Here is a 25,277-nt window from a genome sequence, read left to right on the forward strand (position 1 = left end):
TTTGACTTTTGAAGTCTTTAATTTTTTCTATGATTTTAAAATAATTTGGATTATTCAAACTATTTACTTGTTTTGACGATGTTTTGGATAACATACTCTCAGGTCATGTTCACCCACCTAAAACAAGAAAATTGTGCGGAAAAAAAATGTCCATATTTACATTATAGCTTTTGACTTTTGAAGTCTTTAATTTTAATTTTGTAAAAATGAGAAAATAGTTTGAATAATCCAAATTATCAATTATTTTAAAACATCAAAAAAAATTAAAGAAAATTTAATTGTTTTGGATGACATACCCTCTGGTCATCTTCCTTATTTCCATCTTGTGTCAGGATGATGTGACACAAGGGTCGAAAAGTGGGATTAGAAGAGCCAGCACTTTAGAGGAAGAACACTGGCCTGCAAAAGAAATGTCTGGACAGCCCCGTCAGCATTTTCCAGGAGGGGCACATTAGGCAATTCATAATAAACTAACCCCTTCTCAAAGAGAGAAGACAAATTGTTGGGAAGATGAACCTCCTAGAAATAGCACATGAGAAACATACCACAGTTAACAGGGAAAAATACATTTCAGTAATGATCTAACGTAAAAATATGTAGTAGACAGTTTTGCTGCTTTATATGTATAGTATTATACTATTTGTCGGCTGAATATAGTCTTAGTAGCCCTATATTTATTCAGTCTTTTTAATAGTTTTAATTGCACAATTGAGAAAGCCTTCTCAACCTGGCAGGTCCCTCCTCAATCTTTGTTTCATGGTCGTACATAATCACTATATATTTATACCATTGTCACTACTTGCTGCTAATGGCTACTGATAACAAATGGCTACATCTTTCTTAGATTCTATTCAGCTTTTGGAGTTAATAGGCTCTGACTATAATTAGAAAGACGGCTTCTTGTCCAGGATTCCCCTTATTAAAAAAAAAAAAAAAAATTTCTTTTAAATAAAAAATCTCTGTGGAACTCTCTTCCATTGGCCTGTTTCCCACCTGACTACAGTTTGGATGTCTTCAAGTCCAACATAAACAAATTCCTGATAAACCGCCCCCTTAAGTAAGACACTTTATCAGATCTCCATTACTAACGATTACTATGATATTGTCCCATTAATTACTGTACACGCAATAACCCTTATCCCTGAGTGGCCTCGGGGCCTTGATAAGTGATGACTTCCATGTAGAAAAAACAAATCTGAACATATCAATGACTGAATGAAAAATATATTCCAAAAATCATGTAAATTCATCAAGTAGTTTTATTTTTAAATGAATGAATAAATAAATAAATAAAATTTTATGAGTAACCGGGCTGAGGGCAGTCTTGTCTGCCATTTTGGTAAAAAGAAACAAAGGGAGATAACTGCTTCAGTTCAATAATGTTAGAAATTAAAACCTAATTAGCTTTAGTTTTATTGTAATTCAGTTCATGGGCCAATGATCAAACGATACTGCAACAATTAAATTTAAATTTCAAAATCCTATTTCCAAAAAAAATAACTGCATAGTTATAGGATGGGAAGGGTGAAAGTCGGAACTTTGTGGTTACAACGCATATGTGCAGCTCATTATAATTCTTATTTGTCTGATTTTCATAAATGCATTCTTGGATCACTAGATTGTTAATATTCAGGAAAAAATGTTGGTGCTTATTCAGATTAGCACTTATAGCGGCATTTAAAGTCAAAGAAAATACAGAAATGTCTGATGTACGTACCAATCACGGAATGGAGATGAAAAATTCCAAATATCACATACTTTTGTCAAGTAATTTTATTTATTTTTTTCAGTGAGGGTAAAAAAAAAAAAAAAAATGAAAACAGGGAATCTGTGGACAAGGACAGGCGATCCTAATGCATGTGGAAACTCAAAATAATCACTGATCCCCCCTCCCCCCGCCTTATGTTCTCTAGAGAAATATTGCCTCGTCTGTCACATATCAGTAAAAGATGGCAAATAGTTCAGTAGTTGTTGTCTCACCACATTTTTGGCCAACTATTTCTCTGACATGCTTTGGGTAGGATTAAAGCTGCTATCTTCAAACAATGTGAAGTGTTCCTGGTTTAGGACAACAAAATTAAAGAAATAAAAAATAAAAAAAATTAAAAAAAAAAAAAAAAAAGCGTCTTTGCAAGCCAACAACCGCCGGGTTTGAGATCACCACTGACACCAACCTTCATCTGTCTGCCTCTCACCGACCTAACCAGTCAACTCCTTTAATACATATCTCCTGCATGATTTCGCGTGACTTCCACCAGAGCACACCTTTTAAAACTGTGGGCGCCATCTTGATTTCTTTCTCTCTCTTTCGCCCAACCTCGCCCGACAAGGCCTTTGTTCATTTGGTCTGTTTCCCCCTTTCTTTTTCTCCTTTCCTTCTGCTAACTTTAAACAACACAATGTTCACCTGGAACCAAAGGATTAGTTGGCTAAAAATGTGGTGAGACAACTATGGAAGGCAGTAATTACTGGGGGATACAGTTATGAGACTTAGCATTCCTATCTAGTTACAGTTAACCACCTAAAGAAGGCCAGAGGATGAATTGGCCGAAACGTGGTGAAACAAGTATGAATGGGGATAAGTCTGAAAAAAAAAAATTAATACACAAAATTATGAAGTCTCTTCTCATAGGATTATTTTAAAAAAAAGCCAAAAACTATATGGTCCCCTGTCTGATTTCTTGAATTTTAGGAGAAAAATAAAAACAAAATTAGCCTCAAAAGATTTTTTTTGGGGGGGGGGGGGTAATTTTCAGCAAAATCTAATGGTCAGAAAAGATTCTATGTCCTAAAAAATGCTATTTTTTGGCCATTTTGAGCCCCTTGTGACGCAACCAGAATTTTCGTAACAAATCCGAGAATGTTAAATTTCCTCCCCTTGTCCATCCATCCATAGCCTTAAGCCCCTAAGGGCCATGTAGATGCTTTTGTAGCAACTGAGTTCCTTTTATAGGGTGAGGATGCTGGCCTCATGCTCAACCTTCCCAGAAGGTACATACAGCGTCTAGCCTTCCCAAAGGGTCACTCATCTGGTACTGGCCAGGCTCAACATTGCTTAACTTCAGTGATCTGGCGAGAACCGGTGTGTCAACGTGATTGTGCCATACCTGGATAGTTGTAACTTCATGCAAAATTTCAGAAAAATATAATAAGTAGTTATTGAGAATTTTGGGAACGAACAGACGAGGGTGAGTTCTAAGGTCCGAATCCGATTAAGTCGGTGTGCTAATAAATAAAATTTTAAATAATTTATAGATTTTTAATGGTTTCATATTAACTAATTTAATTTACTTCCTATGAGGTAATGGTGTAGATTGGCCTTCCTTTGTTTACAAAGCCATTTGACGGAAGTGATGTCCGACATTTTTATCTATGGATGGCCAAAACCGTATAGAATGAACCTTTTTTTTTTCTTTTTTTTTTTTTATAAGTTTTATTCAAACGGTCTTTATTTGAACTTAATAGTCTGTTTTTTTTTTGGGGGGGGGGGTTGTATTAACTGTTTTATTCTTTTTATCAAACAAGAATAGAACTTTTATAATGAAATATATATTATGGACAGTTTTTCAAACATCAAAATCCCGTTGATCACTGTACACTCATTAACCCCTATCCTCGAGTGGTCTCCGGACTTTCATAAGATGTATCACTCAAAAATAAATTTCTGGCAGCCAAACTTTCTTACATTTTGATTTTAATTTCTTTTCTAGCTCATGTTAACTTTTGGCAACCTATACCCAACGATGTAAGTCACTCATATAAATATATTACTTATATTTTAGGTCCCCCGACAAAAAAAGGGATGGGTAGACCTATAAATTCTCCCTTGTCCGTTCATCTGTCCACACTTTTCCCAATAACGCCTTGGAATATTTTAAAATTTTGCACAAATATTAAACATGATATGAGTAAAATAAAAAGTTACAAAACGGATTTTCTGGGGAAAACTCCGGTTGCCCTCCTAAGGGTGCCTTTCAGGTTAAAATGGCTAAAATTGACACTTTTGTGTTTTATTAAAAAAAAAATTGATGCCTTGGATTTTTATAAAACTTTCTGAAAAGCTGTAACTAACTGATTTCTATATAATTTTGTTTGTCTATACTTCATGATAACTCTTGGGTGTGCCCCAGGGTCTCTTTTAGGGCTAATAAAAACCCTTCATTTTTGGGACTATTTTACCATATTTGTCCAAAATTTTCTGTGTATATCTATTTAGCAGTTTTGCATGGTGTTGAACTCAAATTTAAATATGTTAAGGCTTAAAACTGCACTGTTTGTTCATTTTCACCAGGATTTGACGTCTCCTGGTGACTTTGGGGGCAGTGCTGAACTTAGTCATTTTTTTTATGCCTCGTTCACTGTTCTCTCTAATACTTCTTTTGTCAGCTGTCACCCATGACTGGTTGAACTGACTCTTTTTTCCTGTTTAGTACTTGACTTTTTGATGTCTGGTGTAATTTCCAGTCACTCGCAAAGGTTCCTTTATAAAAGACTTGTAATTATGAGGATTGGTTGTATGTCCTGATCAAGTTTGTTTTCAGCCATATTTTGATCTGTCCTTATCACCAGTTTTGAATTGCATTGGTCAGCAGAATAATGCTGAACTCGTACAGGTGTTTAATGCAATGGATTTCAAATATGCATAGTATAGCGTTAGAAACCAAGTGGAGACTTTACATTCTCAGGATCTAGTGAAAACCATAATAGTTATATCTTTGTTGCGCTTATTAGGTACTAGCAAGGGGGTACCCGGCGTTGCCCGGGTGTTTGGAGGTGTGTGTGTGGAAACTCCGGGGGCAGGGGGTTTAAAAAAAAAAGTAAGTATGAGGATCGAACCCGAACCGTTGAGGCAAAGTTGTAAATTAAAGTGTGAAAAAAAAACAAAAAACGTGCGACATTGACCATTGCCCCACCGCGAGATGCTAACAGAAACGCGTTTGAATTTATTTAATTACTTGGATTTGGCAGGTGCCCGTTTCAATGAGTTAATGGGGTCAAGTTTGACTGCGGGATAGTATTTACTGCTGAACCCCCCCCCCCCCCAAGATGTTATAGGAAAAAGACTAACCCACATGCGGTGAGCAACAAATGTTGAATATTTATCTTCCTGAAATCGAGCAAATTAAATAGACAGGCGAGCTTCGTTGTTAACTGTGAGATATTACGTTTTATATGTGATATAAAAAGTTTTAAAAAGTTGTGAAGCGAGCGACCGCTTCTCTGAAAAAAGCCTTTTGTAGACATACAGAAAAAGCGAACACACATACATACATTTTTGCTTTTATATTTATAGATGAATATCTCTCTCTCTCTCTCTCTCTCTCTCTCTCTCTCTCTTTCTCTGTTGAAATAAATTACTCTCAAATTTTGATAGCTTAGGAGAACATCTGAGAAATAACACCCTTTCTTCTCCACTTATAGCACTGCTTTGCGTTGTGAATCCAGGCTCATATGAATTATTAGAATTTCAGTTAATTTTAATGGTTTGAGTTTTTCATGATTACATTTTATTTTTTCAGAAGCTTCAAGAACAAGATGTCAAGCTGGAGGATATATACACCTATTGGCAAAGGTATCCATTTTTATTTGTTCGTTTTTTTTCTTTAGTTTCGGTTAACAAGAAAGTGTTTGCGGTTTTTAACTTTTAAATTCAGATGAATATATCTCTGCTCAAACAAAAAATTATTCAAAATAAGCACCATCAGAATCAACATACTTTTGTCGACGCAAAAAAGATATATTTATGCCAGTAAAAAAAATCTTGTGTTCTGGTACCGACGAAGCTACTGAAGGCGTTTTTGATATCGCTTGGGTTTTTAAAGCATTTCTCATGCAGAAAGTTGTCGGTAGATGAGAGGTCTGGAAAGTATGGCAGATATTTGTAGCCCAATTCGTTCAACTTCTGCGAGGTCGGTTTAGCAACGTGCGGTCAGCCATTATCATGGAAGAGAATTGGGCTTTTCTGTTGACTAATGCTGGGTATTGTTGTTGAAGTTTCTGATGTATTTCATTCATTTGTTGACAGTATTTCCCCGCCATAATGGTTTTGTCTGCATTCAAAAAACTAATGGATGAGACTGGTTGCAGACCACCAAACAGTCAGCATGAATTTCTTGGCTTCGGGAAGTGTCATGGAGCTTTGTTAGCGTCTAACCACTGAGCTGAGCACCAGTTATCGTAAAGAACCCACTTTTCATTGCAAGTCACAACCTGGTAAGAACGGGTCATCCTTGTTGCGTAAAAGGGAAAATGACACTTTATACAAGCATTTGTTTTGGTTGTCGTTCAATTTGTGAGGCACCCATTTTATTTTTTTATTTCCGATCTCTCAAGTGGTTGAAAATCGTCATATACATTGTCTTATTCAGAAGCAAGTTCTCAAACCATTATGAGTGGATTGACTTCAACTAAGGCTCTTAATTCATTGTTGTCAATGTCAGATGGCCGACCACTACGCTCATCTTCAAGATTCTTGCTGCCGCCATGAAATTTCTTAAACCACCATTGTGCTGTGCGTTCAGTAGTGGTTCCTGGGCCAAATGCTTCATTGATATCGCGAGCTGTTTCAGCAGCTTTTTGTCCTAGCTTGAATTGAAATAAGAAAATTGTGCGGATTTGCTTTTTTCCATCTTGTATTCAACGTTCTAAAAAGAAGACATTGTTTTAAAACCGATTGTAATTTAAACGATTAAATCGAGCGAAAAACAATCTTAAAATGTAAAAGTAAAGGTGTTATAATGAAAACTTTTTGAAAAATACATCATTTGACGTCAAAATTAAAAATTCCACAAGGGCCTTCTTCTCAGCCTAATATATCATGTGTCCAGGAGAGTTAATATTTCACTTTCTAAATAAAATTACTGTTTCCTATCAATTAGTGTATTCTAACCCATTTTTAGTTATTGCATAGTTTAAAATTCAATAGTAAAAAAAAATGAGATACTCTTGGGCTTTATGGGTTAATCAAATCAAAGAGATTACATTTTCAGTAAAAGACAATGTTTAAGGTTGCCATAAGGATTTCATAAAATATGGTTATCTATATTTTAATTCCATATAGATTCCCTATTATTACAGAGCTATGAGAGGCGTGCAATAAGTAATGCCCCTGACCCACTTCCAGTTGTCTGATCTAGCTGAAATTTTGCATGTGTAATGATTTATACCTCTATGGGTTATGTGGCAAATTAATTGTGGTTTCTGTTTTACAGGTGTTTGAACTGAGTCAGGTGTGAAATGGAGCCTGTTGAATGTCAAGCAGTGATCCGGTTTTTGTATTTGAAAGGACGCACACCACATGAGACTTTTGATGAAATGAAATTCATGGTGATAATGCTCCATCATATGACCTTGTAAAATGCTGGCATCGTGAATTCAAACATGACTGGAAGTTTGTGGAAACAGCTCCTAGACCTGGTCGCCCCCCCCCCTTCTGCCATTGATGAGGCATCTGTCCGTCAAGTTGAGGTTGCCATTTTGGAAGATCGGTGCATTACTATTCACCAAATAGCCCAAGATGTCAAGATTAATACAGGGTCTGTGGAAACTATCATTTATGACCATTTGCATATGCATAAGGTGTCTGCCAGAGGGATTCCCAGGTTCCTCACACCATTCCAGAAGCGAGAACGCATCGAGTGCTTGAGGATAAACTTGGAGATGTGCCAAGAAGATGAGTCAAAGTTCTTCAAAAGACTGATTACACAGGATGAAACTTGGGTCCATCACTATGATCCAGAGACCAAAATCCAGTCAATACAGTGGAAGCACTTGGACTCACCACCTCCAAAGAAGGCAAGGGTGCAGCCCTCCGCTGCCAAGGCCATGCTCACAGTCTTCTGGGACCAGGACGGAGTAGTGACGACAGATTTACTGGCAAAGGATACCACGATTACAGGAGCCTATTATGCTTCACTTTTGAGAAAATTAAGGGAAGCTATCAAAATCAAGAGACGGGGCAAGATCAGCAAAGGTACCCTCCTCCTGCAGGACAACGCTCCGGTCTACAACTTGCATGTCGCCAGATCAGAAGCATGGGCGTATGGTTATGAAATCCTCCCACCATCCTTCCTACTCTCCTGACCTTGCACCCTCTGACTTTCACCTCTTCCCAGCCATGAAGTTGTTTTTGAAGGGAAAGTGTTTCCCAGATGATGCAGCCTTGATTTCACATCGTGGTTGGAGGACCAACCTGAGGTGTTCTACAAAAACTGTCTCCAGAGCTGCATCAAACGATGGGAGAAATGCATAACTCTGTGTGGTTCCTATGTAGAGAAAGACTAATAACTGTGCCAAGTTTCGTTGCTCTACTACTATGGGAAGTGAGTTAAGGGTATTACTTATTGCACACCCCTTATAATTCTCTATATTGCGTGTGTATATTGATTTATTTTTATATATATATATATATATATATGTATGTATGAGTCGTGTTGGAATAATTAATCGGAATCAGAACTTTTGATGGTATTGGAAAAATTTGTGCTGGTTTTCTGATGCCAAAAACGATTTTTCTAATTGTCTTTATTATTTGATTTTGTTTAAAAGCAAAATCTTCCACTGTTGGTTGACCTTAAACTATATCCAGTGGTGAGACCCCAGCTTGCGAGCTTTGGGGAGTGTGGAGCCACCCTTTAATTGCCATTGCTCCCAGGTCCATCCTGACCCGGACTGGTAATACCTGTTAGGGTGCCAACTATGGGTTAAATAGAAACCGACTGAAAAAAAAAAATATACTCTATTAAAAAATTGTTTTTCAAAATCTTTGGATTCGGCATTAAATAACCCGAAAAGGGTTGATATGCCGTAAAACAAAAACAACCAACAATCCATTGCTGGTAGTAATATTTAAAATAAATATTTATTGAATCTAAACAAGTAAAAGTAAAATCTAAAAGTGTTGCATATTTAGCACGTGTTGTTACATTAATCTGGGGGAGAAAAAAAAAACTCTATATTTGAATATTTAGATTTAAGAATCGGAATCTGAAATTTAGTACGGAATCAGTAATCGGGTGGAAAATATTGGAATAAGCCCATCACTACACACACACACACACACACACACACACACATACATATGCACACACACACATATATACACACACACGCACACACATACATATGCACACACACACATATATACACACACACGCACACATATTGTTAAAATATAATTATCCACTGACATGTTTCATTGCCCACTATTCATCAGGGTGACTGAATCTAGCAAAATTCGATATCAGGACCTCATGGTAAGAAGCATAAACCTCTATCACTAGCCTATCTCGCACGACTGCTGAATGTATTGCACTTTATGTAGATGTTAGCTGCTTTTGTTTTGCGTTACTTTTTGAATGAATTGAATTATTTATACAAAAGTGCATTTTTACCTAAATGCGAGAATAATTTTCCCATTGACCAATTTGGTACCTCCAAATGGGGAGTGGCATATGTATTGTTAAAATATAATTATCCACCGACATATATATTTTTATTTTGTATTTTGTGTACAGAAAGTTGTTAGATAAGTCATTGGTACCGTCGGTTTCAAGCCCGATAATTAGGACCGTTTTAGATATCCAAGCTTTCTTCAGCCAATACTCATTTGAGGGAGATGAGTATTGGCTGAAGAGTTTTATATGGATATCTAAAACAGTCCTAATTATCGGGCTTGAAACCGACAGTACCAATGACTTATCTCATCTAACAACTTTCTGTATACAAAATATGAATATGCTCTTATTTTTTTGGATATCTTCGGATTTTCCATTTAATTGAGCACTCTGCTGGATTTCTTTTTCCCCAAAAAAACTAATATATATATATATGGTACTGATTTCAAATTTTAAAAGTGACTTGGGTTCCATCAGCTAGAATCGAAACCAAAACATTTAGAACTCTAGCCACATTCCCTACCATTTGAGCTAACCCGACAAGAATTTAAGTCTGCAAGTTGAAATGAACATTTTCGCATTTCAACTTGCCAACATATTTCTGTACACATTATTCATCCATCCAAACAAAGATTTTACTTGTTATAAATCATCCTTGGTGTATGATTAATATTTCCGTATTTCCATGTTATGTTACCAGCCGTTTAGATTTACACTGCCCCTGCTTGTTATCTATGTATAAAAGGCCAAAGTGAACTTTAATACAGAATCAAAATTAATCACTTGATTTTAATGTTTTCTTTGTTTAATAATACTTGGTTTGTTATTAACAGTAGCTGTGTTTAAAACCAGACTGCTGACATTTTTGCCATTTAAAATTTTTTTTTTTTGCAAAGCAAAATTTGTATATTTAATAAAAAAAAAAAAAAAAATTAAAAAAAAATTTTTTTTTTCCTTCTAGTCATGCTCCCAAGAAACGTAAACTTAACACAACTGACTCAAAGCCTTCTAAAATACAAAAGAAAGGTCAAAGTTCAAGTTCCAGTGCAGATTCCAGTTCTGATTCGAGGTATGTATCTCATTTTCACTATTTGTCTTTAAAACATTTGTTCGCTTATTTCTTAAATGAACAAAGTGCAATATATATATATATATATATATATATATATATATATATATATACACACATGGTGTCCGTAAAGTTACTATACATTCAAAATAAATTTGCGCTCTTCCAAAGTTAGCTTGCGTGGCATGCTTGATTAAATAAACCTGTAAAAAAAATAAATATATATTAGACTGTATAGTAACTTTACGGACACCCTGTATATATATATATATATATATATATATATATATATGTATATATATATATATATATGTATACTAGCGGGGGGGGGGGTACCCGGTGTTGCCAGCGTGTTTGGAGGTGTGTGTGGTCGGTCGGGGGGGGGGTTAATGAAAACCTAAGAATAAAGTAAGTAAAAAAAAAAAAAAAAAAATGAATGTTACGTGAAAAATGGCTTAAATAACCCTGCTTCAATATTTAAATTTGAAAAATTGGGGGGAAAAAAAAAGAAAAGACATCTCACACCACGATTCGAACCCAAAACGTTTAGGTAATGACCCAACGCTCTAACCAACCGAGCTAACACGACGTACATGAAATTTAGTCAGTTCTTCAACTATTTAAACTAAATCAGGTCATGACGTCATCTGACGCATGTGTAGAACCGATCTCGTCATTATTTGTCTTATCAAATAGATCTTTCGGCATATCAATATGCCGAAAGAACTATTTGATAAGAAAAAAAATACTTGGGAATGTAGCTATATGGTTATTCTTTTGTAGATGCTTTTTTTAAATTTTTTATTTTATTTTTTTACATAGAGATCCCCACTTATCAAGGCTTGGAAGCCACTCGGGGATAAGGATTATAGCGTGTACAGTAATCAAGGGGATAGTATCGTAGTAATCGTTAGTATTGGAGATTTGATAAGGGACCGATTCATCAGGAATTTGTTTGTTGGACTTGAAGACATCCAACTTGTAGTCAGGTGGGAAACTGGCAAATGGGAGAGAGTTCCACAGGCATGCACTTCTAAGAAAGAAGCTTTGTTCATGGAATCTACGTTTTGATTTAGGCACAGATAAAGAGTGGGGAAAATTACTGACAGTGGTTTCAGCTAGACAGGTGTTTTTTGTGAAGGATTGGTGAGGGGGGGACCAGAGATTGCAATCCGGACAAACACTTGCCATGGAAATAAGGATAAAGCAAAGACGCTCGCAACGTCTCCTCTGTGGGAGAGGGGTTGCAGAGAAGAGAAAAGGGCATCCTCCCACTAAACCACAAAATCTATTTTGTACTCTCTCAAGGCAGGATAGGCTGTTTTTAGCAGCTCCTTCCCAGATGTGGCAGCAGTACTCCATCCTTGGACGTACTTGGCTTTTATAGAGATAGAGAATTGCATCAGTAGTGAGATATCTTCTGGAGCGGTAGAAGGATCCTACCATTTCCTCAGCGACCTTTGCAACAGACTTGATGTACGTGTTCCATTTCAGATCAGGAGTAAAGGTCAAACCCAGACGTTTGTCAATACATGGAGTCTCCCCAAGACGAGAGCCATCTATTTTAATTGATGCCAGATGTGGATCAGAGCGTTGATGATGTAAAGATAGGAGCTTGGTTTTAGATGCATTAAAAGTAACCAGCCACCTCTTCCCCCACTGTACCATGTGGTCAAGATCAGAGGAGAGAGAATCAGAGAGAACTTTGTCATTTATGCCCTTTGATGTGTTGCCATAGATGATTGTATCATCAGCATAGATGTCAACAAATGATTTAAGTATGTGTTTTGTGAGATCATTGATGTAGATCAGGAAGAGAGTTGGGCCCAGTATGAACCCCTGAGGGACTCCAGCATTAATACTGTGACCTCTTATTTCTGCTCATCAACCACTACTCTTCTGAGCCTATCAGAGAGAAATGATTTAATAATTGAGAAAACATTTCCAGTGATACCGTAGCTGGAAATCTTGTGAAGTAGGTCCTTATGGTATACCTTATCGTAGGCCTTTGATATGTCAAGAACAATTGCCCTAGAAAGGAAGCCTTTGTCGAGATTCACTAATCCTATGAGATATAACCGTTAGCGCATCTGCTGTAGATCTTGCAGAACGGAAACCATATTGCATGTCACTAAGAAGGTTATTTTTGCTGAGGTGGTTGACTATTTAATATGGATTCCAGTAGCTTACTCATGACAAACAGAAGACTTATTGGTCTGTACTGAGAGAGAGATGACTTATCACCTGAATTCTTAAATACAGGGCATACTGATGAGGTTTTCTAGGGTGTTGGGAAGCACTTTTTAAGGCAACGCTTAAACAGTTTTGTAAGTATGGGGACAAATTTTGGTTGAAGCTTTTTTCAACACTGGATGCTCTATTGTTACATTTAACAAACATTGAGCTTCTAAGCACAAAGCATTATATAGAAATTGTGAAATGTAATTGAAAAAGTATATTTTACCCAAATAAAAACGTATATATTGGTAAGGAAAAAAAACTTAATGAGTGGACTTCATAGATATTTATGGAAGGTTAGAATTTTTAGGAGTCAACCTAAAGTTTTTGGTTATTTGACTTTGGTATGATTTTAAGAAAAATAGATTTTATTTATTCTTCCCTTTTTTTTTTTTTATACAAAGGAGTCCCCACTTATCAAGGCCCAGATGCCACTCGAGGATAACGGTTAATGGGTGTACTATACAGTAGTCTATGGGACAATATTGTAGTAATTATTAGTAGTTGAAATTTAGTAAACTGGATTACTTAAAGGAACGGCTCATCAAGAACTTGTTTACATTGGACTTGGAGATGATCATATTGTAGTCAGTTGGAAAGCAGGAAAACGGAAGAGAGTTCCACATGCGTGCATTTCTAAGAAACTTTATTCATGGAATCTACGATTAGGTTTAAGCACAGATAAAGAGTGGGGGAAATTATTGATAGTGGTTACAGCTAGACGGGTGTTTCTCATGAAAGTTTGGCAAGGAGGGGGGGGGGCGGGTCAGATTGAAGCTCAGACGTATGGAAGAAGTATGGTTGAAAGAAATTTTGTGGTTTTTTAGAAAAATGCTGATTTTAACAAAGACTCTTTTTTTTTTTTTTTTTTCTCAAGTTTCGCTACTATAATCAACATGTTTATGTTTGCAGATTCCACATAATTTTGAGTATCCCATCATGAAAAGCAATAAAATTTTGTATTTTGATCATTTTAGGTCACTTTTATTATTTTTGAATTTCTGAAAAATTTGATAGGGGTTACTCTCAAAGAGACCCCTGGAGAAAAATTATTTTGTAAATTTAAAAAAGTACTCAGCTGAAGTAACTTCAGTTCTCTCCAAACTCTACAACAAATGCCTTAATGAATCTTGCTTTCCGGGCTGTTGGAAAACTGCTTCTGTGGTACCAGTATTCAAGAATTCTGGCGAAAGAACTGACCCATTAAATTATCGCCCTATTAGCCTCCTCCCACTTTTTGCAAAAATATTTGAGACCTTAATTAACCATGCTCTAGTCCAGCACCTTACAGATGCTAAACTTCTGACCGACCAACAATATGGATTTAGACAAGCCCGTTCCACAGCAGACATCTTCACTGTAATCTCTGAATGCATATACCATTCACTGGACAAAGCGGGAGAAGGCAGAGCGGTAGCTCTAGATATATCTAAGGCTTTTGACAGGGTATAGCATGAGGGTCTCTTCAGGAAGATTAGATCATACGGTATCACTGGTAGAATACTTAACATAATTAAATCCTTCTTAGATAAGGGAAAAATCCAGGTTGTCCTCGATGGTCGTACATCTAAGCAATATGATATAAATGCGGGAGTGCCCCAGGGTTCTATCCTTGGACCTCTATTGTTCCTGATATTCATAAATGACCTCCCCGACAAAATTGCCTCTGAGATGGGTATATATGCTGATGACATCACACTCTATAGCATGTACGACAGGAAAGCAAATGAACATATATCTAAAGTAATGGCAGAAACACTAGAGGATGACCTCCAATCAGTAGTGGAATGGGGACAAAAGTGGTTGGTCACGTTCAATGCCGCCAAGACTAAACTAGTTTCCTTCAATAATTACAAGAAACCTTCTCTACCACCTATAGCAATGGCCAACGACTCTTTATCTGAGAGTACGTCTTTCAAGCTCCTTGGCCTAACGTTCACAGGAAACATGAGTTAAAACAATTACATCGAGGGCATTGCCAGGGCCGCTGCAAGGAAGGTGGGCTCTCTCTACCGTGCTAGAAAACTACTAACACCCGAAAGTATCCTGTACCTCTATAAGTAGCAATACACATGAAAAAATTGAAATAGCTTGAAATATTTCAATATTGGTATGCATAGAAAGAGCTTGATGAGCTAAGAAAGAATCTTTTTAAATTTTTTAAATCTGATTAAAATTAAGGAAGTTATGGCTATTTTTGTGCCTCACACGTTTGGATATTTTTCCCTCTTTAAGACCATATGCGTTTCGTCACATTTTTTACACTACTTTTTCAGTAAAAATGTCATATCTTTGTTAAAACACAAGACTAAGAAATGAAATTTACCATATAAGTGTATTTTTGTACAAGGAATCAGAATATGCAACTGAAAATCTCCCAAAGTTTATGGTTTCCAAATAATCTGCAGTAAATGTGCATAAATATGCAGCAATTCCTTAAAAATGCCATGTATCCATAAACAGAAAAGAAGTTGGAGAACTCAAAGTTGAATTGTAATGTGCTTTATGTACAAAAAACTTAAATCTAAACATAAGACCATTTAAAAATGAATATATTGCAATATTTCTTTGGTATTATTGTAGATTAACACCTTCTGTTTAACCCCACTCAACTCCTTCTGACCACCCCTCCAAAATGTGATTCTACCTTTTTAGGAAATTATGTATAAAATGCCATGAAAAACTTTAATGAAAGATAAACAAATTATTTTAGAATTGAATGTAAAATAATTTCCTATTACAGGTCATTCTAGCAATTTAGGGCAGTTAACTGTTTTTTTTTTCTATGGGAAAATATGCATGCTTTTTTTTTTTTTTTTTTTTTTAAGATGATTATGTGTAGTTTTAAGAGGGTTTCTATACAATGAGAATATGGGGAGGGTTGCCATTCGGACTTTGAATTAATTGTAGGGCTAAGGAAAATTATGTGTGAACATACTGAAAACTTGACAGAGACAAAGCTAACAAAAACAATATTAGAGGGGGGAGCGGTTAGTTTCACAAAAATTTAATGTAAAATAATTCATCATTTCCTGGCCGTTCTAGCATTTTAGGACAGTTAACCAATTTATTTTTATGTGTATTTTTCTTTAAGGAAGGATCTATTTTTGTTTGTTTGTTTTAGATGCTTGTATGTGGCTTACAGAGGTATTTTGTTGGGGGGGGGGGGGGCTTGCCACTCGAACTTAGTTTTATTGTTAGGGTTAAAGAGTGTTTTAGGAGGAAACTTGCCACACATAATTTGTATTAGAGGTGAAGTTAAGAGAGCTTTTTTTCAAAAAGAGCGTTCAAAAATTTGTTGATTTCTATTTTCGAGGTTGAAGGTGTTAATTCTATAGGCCGTTTATACTACGCTGGAGCAGGTTGTAAAAATATCTTTCGCTTAATAAGTAGAAAAAAAAATAACGAAATAAAAAGCTTCCTAATTGTAGTTTGATGTGTTTTCTAACTGCTTTTAAAATTTCAAGAATATTGATATAGATTTTGAGGGTTTGTATTACTATACACAGATTCGAAAAAGTTGTCAAAAAAACAAATATATAACAAATAAATGTTATCAAAAGCAAGTTACTTTTCTACCTAACTGGATAATTTTTTAGTGTTTTTATTTAATGTAACATGTTTATTCAGCTTGAAAACAGTGTTTACCGATGTTTTGGAAAATTTAAAATGGCGCCCGCCCGGCTCTCTTGAAACGGTAAGTTTGGGGAAAAGAGTTAAAAATAAAAAAGTAGACAAAATACTGCTAGAAACTCGCTCAATATATGTTACCGTGACATAGGCTGACATATATTCGGTGAGTTTTTAACAGTATTTTGTATAGTTTTTTTTTATTTTTAACTCCTTTTCTCAAACTTACCGTGTCAAAGAGAGTCAGGCCGGGCGCCATTTTTAATTTTCCACGGTAAACACTGTATTTTTTTCGAGCTGAATAAACATGTTACATTGAATAAAAACACAAAAAATATATCCAGTTTGGTAGGAAAGTAACTTATCTTGCCTTTGATAACATTTATTTGTTATATATTTGTTTTTTGACAACTTTTTCGAATCTATGTATAAACAAGATTTTGATACTTATTTTGATTTTGAAAAAAAAACATTTGTGGCTGTTCGCAGTAAAACATTGTTTTAATTCGCTGTTCAAAACTAATTTAAAGAATAAAAGTGCATGCAAGCTATATATCTACAAAAGTTTTTGTTTTTTTAACCATGTTTTTAAATTTGACGAGATTTGTGAGAAATTGCAACAGATTTATAATGCCGAATTGGTTAGGATTGTTGTTATTAATATTCTGAAAACCGAATAGTTCTAAACTAATGTTATTCTGATAACAAAATAGCTCTAATTAAACATAAGAACATTTATATTCATATTTTCATGTTTTTCTTAATTCGTTCTTGAATAAAAATTAAAGAACGCGTGTTTGTTTACAACTGTGCTATCGCTGATTCTACAGGCTGGAGCTGCTGCTGCTGCTTAAACTTCATTTGACCAAATTCGATAAATAGAACAATTTTTTTTTTCGGGTAGGTCCTTTTAAATTATCAATTACAGCGGTCCTACTCAACATAAAACAATACTTTTAATTGATAAAGATAGTAAAAAGATTGATTTACTTACTACTGGGTGTCCGAAGAATTTTTTTTTCAAAATGTTCAATACTCGTCATATTAAAGTCTTATTTTTAACACGACAAAAAAAGAAATGGTCAAAAATATTTCGGACACTTGACAGTATTAAGATTAACACCTCTTCTAATTGGTTCCCAAATTTCATGACGAAATTCTTCATACAATCACGGTACGGACCTTTAGAAAACAGGGGGGGGGTCATTACAAAACCTTACCGAAAACGCCATTTTATGACGTTCACATTTTTATCACTTTATTTGCTTAAAACTCTTAAAATATATAATGTACATTCATATTTATTAATTCATTTGAAAGTATATTCATTTCCGAACAAAACAGTAGTAATGTGAAGACTTGAAGTGCTTTGGTTTAAAAAATATGGCTATTTTAGTAGAACTACCTTGAAATCTGTGATTATCCAAAGCTTTTTTTCGTCCGTGTGTATTACTACTATAAGGCAACCATTCGCCCATGTATGGAGTATTGCTGTCATATTTGGGCTGGTGCATCAGCTACTAGTCTCTCGCTCCTTGACAAGGTTCAAAAGAGAGTCGCAAATCTGATAGGCCCTAAACTGGCATCTAAGCTTCAGCCTCTGTCCCATCGACGAAACGTTGCATCCCTCTGCCTGTTCTACAAGTATTTTAATGGTGAATGCTCTGATGAACTGCAATCACTTGTGCCCCCACGACGTGAACACCCTCGACAGACCCGACAAGCTGCAAAATCCCACCCCCACACTGTAGAGATCCCTAGATGTAAAAGATCTTTCTACTCCGGTAGTTTCTTCCCCAGAACCGCTAGACTTTGGAATTCCATTCCAGGTCACTGCTTCCCCAACTGTACTGACATGTAGAAGTTCAAGTGCAACGTGAACCAACATCTTGCTGCCCAAGTCCCTACATAGTACCCCAGTAGTTGTTTCCCCTGATAGTAGCCCCCTACACCAAAGTGGCAATGTGCCTTGTTTGGGGTGAAAATGTAAAAAAAAAAAAAAAAAAAAAAAAAAAAGATTTTTTTTTTTTTTTTTTTTTTTTTTCATGCTTTGATAGATTAGAAATATTCAAGAAGCTATATAGAAAATCAGAGAAAAAAAATTCACGTTTTCAGGAAAATATAAAATATTATCAAAAATATACCCGACTTTAAACAGAAACTGTGATAGAACGAAACAAGAACTTTTAACAATTTTAGGTCCAGAAACAATTTATTGTGTCTAAAAAAAAAATATATGAAAAAAGTAATGCGTTACCATGCTAGCTACACCCTTTTTTTTTTTTTTTTTTTTTTTTTTTATTCAATTTTGAGGCACATGTGAAAAAATCCAAAAACCCTTAATATGTCTATAAGGCTTAATTTTTTTAGAAAATCTGATGCCATTTTTGGATTCCTTGGATCAAAAAGCTAGAGCCATACGATCTTCCAATCAGAAAATATTCAAAGGAATGACATCACAAAATTGTCGCCCCGGGCATCACATTAATGTGACTAATGCCAAAACAAAAAATGCTCTAAATTGGAAACCGCTTGGACTTGGGTGTTCAAATTTTCAGGATTTCTTAGTTCCTATATTGTATATCTACAGTGCAAACTACAGCCAGATCTGGGGATATAGGTGTCAAGCCCTGGATGATTTGACATGGAATAACCCAATTACACTTAGTTAAAGAAACAAAAGTACAGAAAAATCATTCTATAAACTAGTCATGAAATGAACAAGTCATGTTCCAAAAATAATGTAAATTGATCTTATGTTTGTTTTTCTTTAAAACTCAAATTTTACGATTTTTAGCAATTTAAAATGTTTCAATTATTTTGAATACAAACAAAATATCGGTAGTCAAATTCGCACCCTTTAATTTTGGTAAAAATTTAAAACAGTATGGCCTCCTCATCACTTTCTCATAAAATTTGATTTTGTTAATTAAAAAAAAAATACTTGATCAATTTATATGATTTTCGGAATATGACCTCTTTGTTCTATGACGAGTACCTACATCATAAAAGATTTTTCCGTATTTGTGTAATTCTAAATAAGCACCTCGTAACCCCTTATGGTTCGGGGGTAATATGCCTTGTTTAGGGTAATGAAAGTTTTTTTAAAAAAATATTATGCTGCTCCTACACACAAGACCGTGGATCCCTAAGTTGGGAACTTCATTCCAATTTCATTTTTTATTTGTTTTTTTGGTTTTTTTTTGGTTTTTTTTTAATTATTGGCTACTTTCATTCCCTCAAAAATTTACAGAAAAATAAAAGATGACTATTTCAACTTTTGAAGGTATTGTAGTTTGTGCATTATAATTGGATATCAAAAATATATTTTAAGTATAAATATGCATTGTCAAAATTAGTAAAAATTACAAAAAATGATTGAATAGAGGAATAATAAAATCATTACAAAAAAAAAAAAAATTTATCTAATAATCCAGTTTCATTGATTTATTTTATTGCGACCAATTATGCATGACAAACTGACTTACCTTTATTTTCAGTTAACTTTTGCGATATCAAACAAAATGGCTGATCAAGAATGTGTGATAATTTTTGTGAAAAAAAAATTAAATGATCATTTTTATTTATTTTTTTTTAATTTTATTTCGACATGACATCTAATTATGTAATAGTGTTTATTTAAAATGCAGTTTTGGAAATTCAAGTAGGCACTTCTGCATTACACGGACGGTGCCATTGTTGGGGGTAATGGCTCCAATTTCTTCTGGGTCAACACGGCAAATAAATAACAAACAAGGTGTTTTTTTTGTTTTTCCAAACACAAAAATATTTGGAAACTAAAACTTTTGTATGAAAATGTATATCAATATATAATTGTAAAAACATTTATTGGAAAGTTTGTAAGAAAATATTTTAATAAAGCATTTTTGTAATTAAACCAGCAATTGGGTTTTTATTCCCAAAACATTTTTTGAATTAAAGTAAAATTTGATTTTTTTATTTTTTTCTTTTTTTTTTTTTTTTTTTTTATCAAACAAGTTAATTTAAACAAAACATTTTTCGAATTAAAGCAACATTGGATGATTTTTGAAACATTTTTAGAATTAAAACAAAATTGCCAACAAAATATAGTTATTTTTTTGCGTGGCACATGTTGAAGAGTCAACAAAGTTATATTATAGTTTTAATTTTTAAATTAATAAACAATTTGAATGAAATGCATGAACTTGCTCGACTTATTGTAACTTTTGAATCTTGTTGAAATTTTACTAGGAATAAATTTAGCGTTCCCCCCCCTCCTCGTTCTTTGACCAGGAAGCGGCACCTGACGACAGTTCAGTGAAACATACCAAACAAAAATGTAATGCAGAAGTGCTTCCAATTATAATGCAGAAACACCCAAGTTATTTTTCTTGTCGCGGAACTTACTGGAACATCATTTAGAAGAATTGTTAATCAAAAAAAATGTCCTTTCGTGTGTTTGTTTGTCTTTTTCGTATAAATAAAGCGAATTTAATCAAAGCAATGTAGATTGCCTGGCTTTCCTCCCAAGGACGTTTTAAAAGCAATTAGCTATGATCAATGTGGGGGAAACCCTTCATATCAGACAATTGCTATTCATTTGAGAGTTCCCCTTTTTCAGCAGAGCTTGGTTTCCCCAATATCGTGAGGAAACAAATGAAACTACAGAAAGCTTAACTGGAGTATTCATTTCTGCACCTGCGTGATTCTTAATTTATTCATTTCAAGTCAACTTTTTGATTGACATTGATAAATTTGAACGCTTTTCACTTCCTGTTGCATCTCACATAGCGGTACAAATGTCACGTTTTCTTTCACTTTCTTTTCCGCTTTTGCATCATGAGTTTGAGCCTGCCTCCCTATTAAAACTTTTTTTTTTCTAAACACACACCTATAAACACCTGGGCAACACCAGCCCCCCCCTTCCCCCCGCTAATTTATAAGAATTGTTAGATTGTTAGTCAAAAGCTATCAGTATTATTGCAAAATATATTTTTGTTATAAATGTGCGTAGCGTGAATACAATTGTCTACTTAAAATGTGTGACTTGGATGGTGTACCTTTCATTTATTAATTTTCTTTGTATTCCAGCTCCGAAGAAGATACTCCCCCAAAGAATCCGGTAAAACCAGGCGCTCCCCTCTGTAAAAATAATTCTGCCCAGATTGCATCAAAACGGCCTTTACCTAGTTCTGCTAATGAAATTGCTCCCAGTGCGAAAAGGCCTAATTTGGGTCCACAGAAGAAAGCTGCCAGCAGTAGCAGCTCTGAAGAGAGTTCTTCGGATGATGGAAAGAAAGCTCCTGCGCCCAAAAGTACACTAAAAACTCCGTCCGAAAATAAGACCCTGGTAAAGAAAACTCTGCCTACTAAAAAGAAAGATTCTTCATCTTCGGATTCGGACAGTGATTCTTCGGACGATGATGCTGATAAAAAGAAAACTGTGCCAGTTCCCAAAGCACAACCAAAGAAAGGTCCTGTTGTAAAACCAGCATCAAAGGATGATTCCTCATCCGATTCTGATACTGATTCTGAAGATGATGCAAAAACTTCCAATAAAGTGAACAGTGCAAAACCTAAACTGGTTCCAAAAGCAATTCCTGCTAAATCTGTACAGAAAAAGGCGCCAACCTCGTCTGAAGATTCTGACAGCGATTCAGAATCGTCTGACAGTGAGGATAAAAATGCTAACAAGAAGGCAAAACTAAGGACACCTGCCGCTGCCAAAAAGCCGGCTCCAAAACCTGCAGCGAAGAATGTAAAAAAAGATGAAAGTAGTTCAGACTCAAGCAGTTCTTCCTCTGATGAGGAGGAAAGCACCAAGGTTTCAAAACCACCTGTTAAAACTCCAGCAAAACCAGTATCGAAAGCTACTGCCGCAAAAGCCATACAAAAACCTGTCAAAAATGCCGAAACATCTTCAGATTCTTCATCATCCTCAGATGAGGAGGAAGCAAAAACAGCAAAAGTTCAGACAAAGGCTGCATCATCTGTAAAAACTGTTGCTGCTAAATCTGCTCGAAAAGATGAATCCAGTTCTGACTCTTCGTCGTCTTCAGATGAAGATGATACGAAGAAAGCAAAACCAGCTTCCAAACCCTCAACTTCAGCAGTAAAACCTCCAGTTGCTAAATCTGTTACAAAAAAGAAAGAGGAGTCCAGTTCTGACTCTTCATCCTCAAGTGAAGAGGAATCGAAACCTACGAAACCAGGAGTTGCAAAACCTGTTGCCAAACCAGGAGCCAAGAAAGCAGAATCCAGTTCAGATTCTTCGTCTTCTGATGAGCAAGAGAAGTCTAAAAAAACTGCAACAGTTATACCAGTTGCTAAATCCTCGACACCAGCTATAAAACCTCCAGCTTCGAAGTTGGTGAAAAAAAAAGATGAGTCAAGTTCAGATTCTTCATCTTCGTCTGAAGACGATTCGAAAACAACAAAACCAGTGGCTAAAGTCTCATCAACTCCTTCGGCAAAGGCTCCAGTTGCAAAATCGGCAGCAAAGAAAAAAGAATCTAGCTCTGATTCGTCGTCGTCTGATGATGATGATGAACCAAAAACCCCGAAAGTTCCAACAAAGGTTGTACCAGCTGCTAAAGCCACCACGCCAGCTGTAAAATCTTCAAAGAAACAAGAATCAAGTTCCGATTCTTCATCTTCGGAAGATGAACCAGAAACCCCGAAAATTTCAGTGGTCACTAAGCCCTTAATTCCAACTGCGAAAGGCGTTGCTAAGATGGCAAAAAAGAAGGAATCAAGTTCTGATTCTTCATCATCGTCTTCAGATGAGGAAGAGTCAAAGACTGCGAAAGTTCCTACAAAGGTTGCTCCGGCCGTTAAATCAGCAGCAAAAGTTGTTGCAAAGAAAAAGGAATCCAGTTCTGATTCCGATTCTTCAGACGAAGAAGATTCAAAAACAGCAAAACCAGTTGCTAAAGTTGCAACTTCGGCGGCAAAGACTCCAGTCGCAAAATCGGCAGGAAAGAAAAAAGAATCTAGCTCTGATTCTTCTTCATCATCGTCATCAGATGACGAGGATCCAAAGATTACAAAAACTCCTGCAAAAGTTGTACCTTCTCCTAAGACCCCAACTCCTGCTGCAAAACAAACAGTTGCTAAATCCGCAGTCAAGAAAGCAGAATCAAGTTCCGATTCCTCGTCGTCAGATGAAGAAACTGTAAAGACCCAAAAATCTAGCAAAAAAAAAAAAATTTCTAAATCCGATTCGGATTCTAGTTCAAGTTCTGAAGAGGAACAAAAACCAATTTCTTCAACTCCAAAAGTAAGTAATGGTAAACCAGTTTTGTCGACTCCGATGGTTAGTAAAACTGTAAATTCTGTAAGCGCATCTAATGTAATCAAAGTGACTCCTGTCCGAAAGAAAGCCGATACCTCTGACGATAGTACCAGTGACGAAAATATTCCTGTCAGTCAAAAAAGACTTCCAATAAAGAAATCTATGACGCAAGCATCAAAAAAAGGAAAAGCTGCTGAAAGCAGTTCTGATTCAAGTTCTTCTTCAGAAGACGAGACTAATTCAAAAACAAAGCCAGACAATAGCAAATCCAAAACATCGGCACCTTCTAAAGCAAAAGCCAAGCAAAGTAGCGATTCTGATTCTGATTCCAGCTCCGATGAAAAGTCTAAAAAGACGCCACCAGTGAAAGCGGGTACGACTGCGTTCAAGAAGTTACCTAAACCCGCAGCAAAGGAAGATTCTGACAGCAGTAGTAGCGATTCTAGTTCTGAAGAAGAAACTGCTTCAAAGCCAAAAATGACTCCAAAGACAGAAACGCCGAAAATTCCATCAAAGCAATCGCAAACGTTAAAAAATAAGCAAGAATCTAGTAGTGACTCTTCGAGTAGTTCAGATGAGGAGGAGGAGAAGAAAAAGACGCCTTCTCAAAAAACGCCACATTCTCAAAAACACAACGTCAGTGATTCCAGCTCTTCTGAAGACAATGGAAAACGGCAGACGATGAATGGTGGACCAAAATCGAATGGAGGTGAAATGGTATGTATTTTATTTTATTTTCTTAATGTTTGCCAAATTTTGATTATTATTCAGGAATATTTGAGTGTAGGGTTTCACTAACATTTCAACATTAAACAAAACTTTTTTTTTTTTTTTTTTTTTAGTCACTACTTATCAAGGGCTGAAGGCCATTCGAGGATAATGGCTAATAAGTATCCAGTGGTCATTGAGATACAAACAAAATGATCGTTAGTGATGGAAATTGGGTAGCATTTGATTATTTAAAGGGATATCTCAACAAGAACTTGTTTACATTGGACTTGAAGACAACCGTGTTGTAGTCAGCTGGAAAGCAGGCCAGCGGAACAATTCTGCAGGCAGGCAGTTTGTGGAGAACCTTTGTTTGTGGACTTGGCGTTTAAATTCAAGCACAGATAGATGAGGAAATTGTTGATAGTGGTTGTAGCTAGACAAGTGGAGTTTTTGTGACAGTTTGGCATAGATTGAAGCTCAGTTGAGCACTTGCCATGAAAATAACGAAGCAGAGACAAGATTAGAATGTCTCTTCTGTGAGGAAAGAGTTTGTAGGGCAGAGAAAAGGGTATCACTTAGATTTCAAGGCCAATTTAAAACTCTGTAATGGTAATATCGAGTGCTCTGAGGAGCTCCTCTTCAGATGTGGACACACTACTCCATTTTAGGTCGTATTTGGCTCTTATACAGATAGAGGATTGTGTCAGGAGTGAGATACCTTCCAGAGCAGTAGAATGATGTAACCATTTTTCCAGCAACCTTGGCAACAGATTTGATGTAGGTCTTCCATTTCCAAAAAATAGATGACTTAAGTTCCATCAACTATAACTGAAGCCAAAACTTATGCAGAATTCTTGGTAAAATTATTTGACAAGAAATGGAAGTACATAACAATTAAACAATCCCTAAGTGTGACACAAAAAATGACACACTCTATCATATTAATATATAGATAAAC

The 25,277-nt window shown here is 35.7% G+C and overlaps 1 protein-coding gene across 1 annotated transcript in view; it reads left to right on the forward strand.

The window, feature by feature from the left end:
• Positions 1-25,277, forward strand: part of LOC145263109 (uncharacterized) — a 56,799-nt gene that overhangs the window by 13,077 nt on the left and 18,445 nt on the right. The window contains exons 2-4 of the mRNA XM_080120049.1: positions 5,520-5,572; positions 10,357-10,464; positions 21,406-24,325. Coding sequence (XP_079976175.1) covers positions 5,520-5,572; positions 10,357-10,464; positions 21,406-24,325 — 3,081 coding nt within the window. The remainder of the gene's footprint in view (positions 1-5,519; positions 5,573-10,356; positions 10,465-21,405; positions 24,326-25,277) is intronic.

This window comes from Euprymna scolopes, chromosome 38 (genome assembly GCF_053919585.1).
Source record: "Euprymna scolopes isolate OS-2025 chromosome 38, ASM5391958v1, whole genome shotgun sequence".
NCBI classification, from domain to species: Eukaryota; Metazoa; Mollusca; class Cephalopoda; order Sepiida; family Sepiolidae; genus Euprymna; species Euprymna scolopes.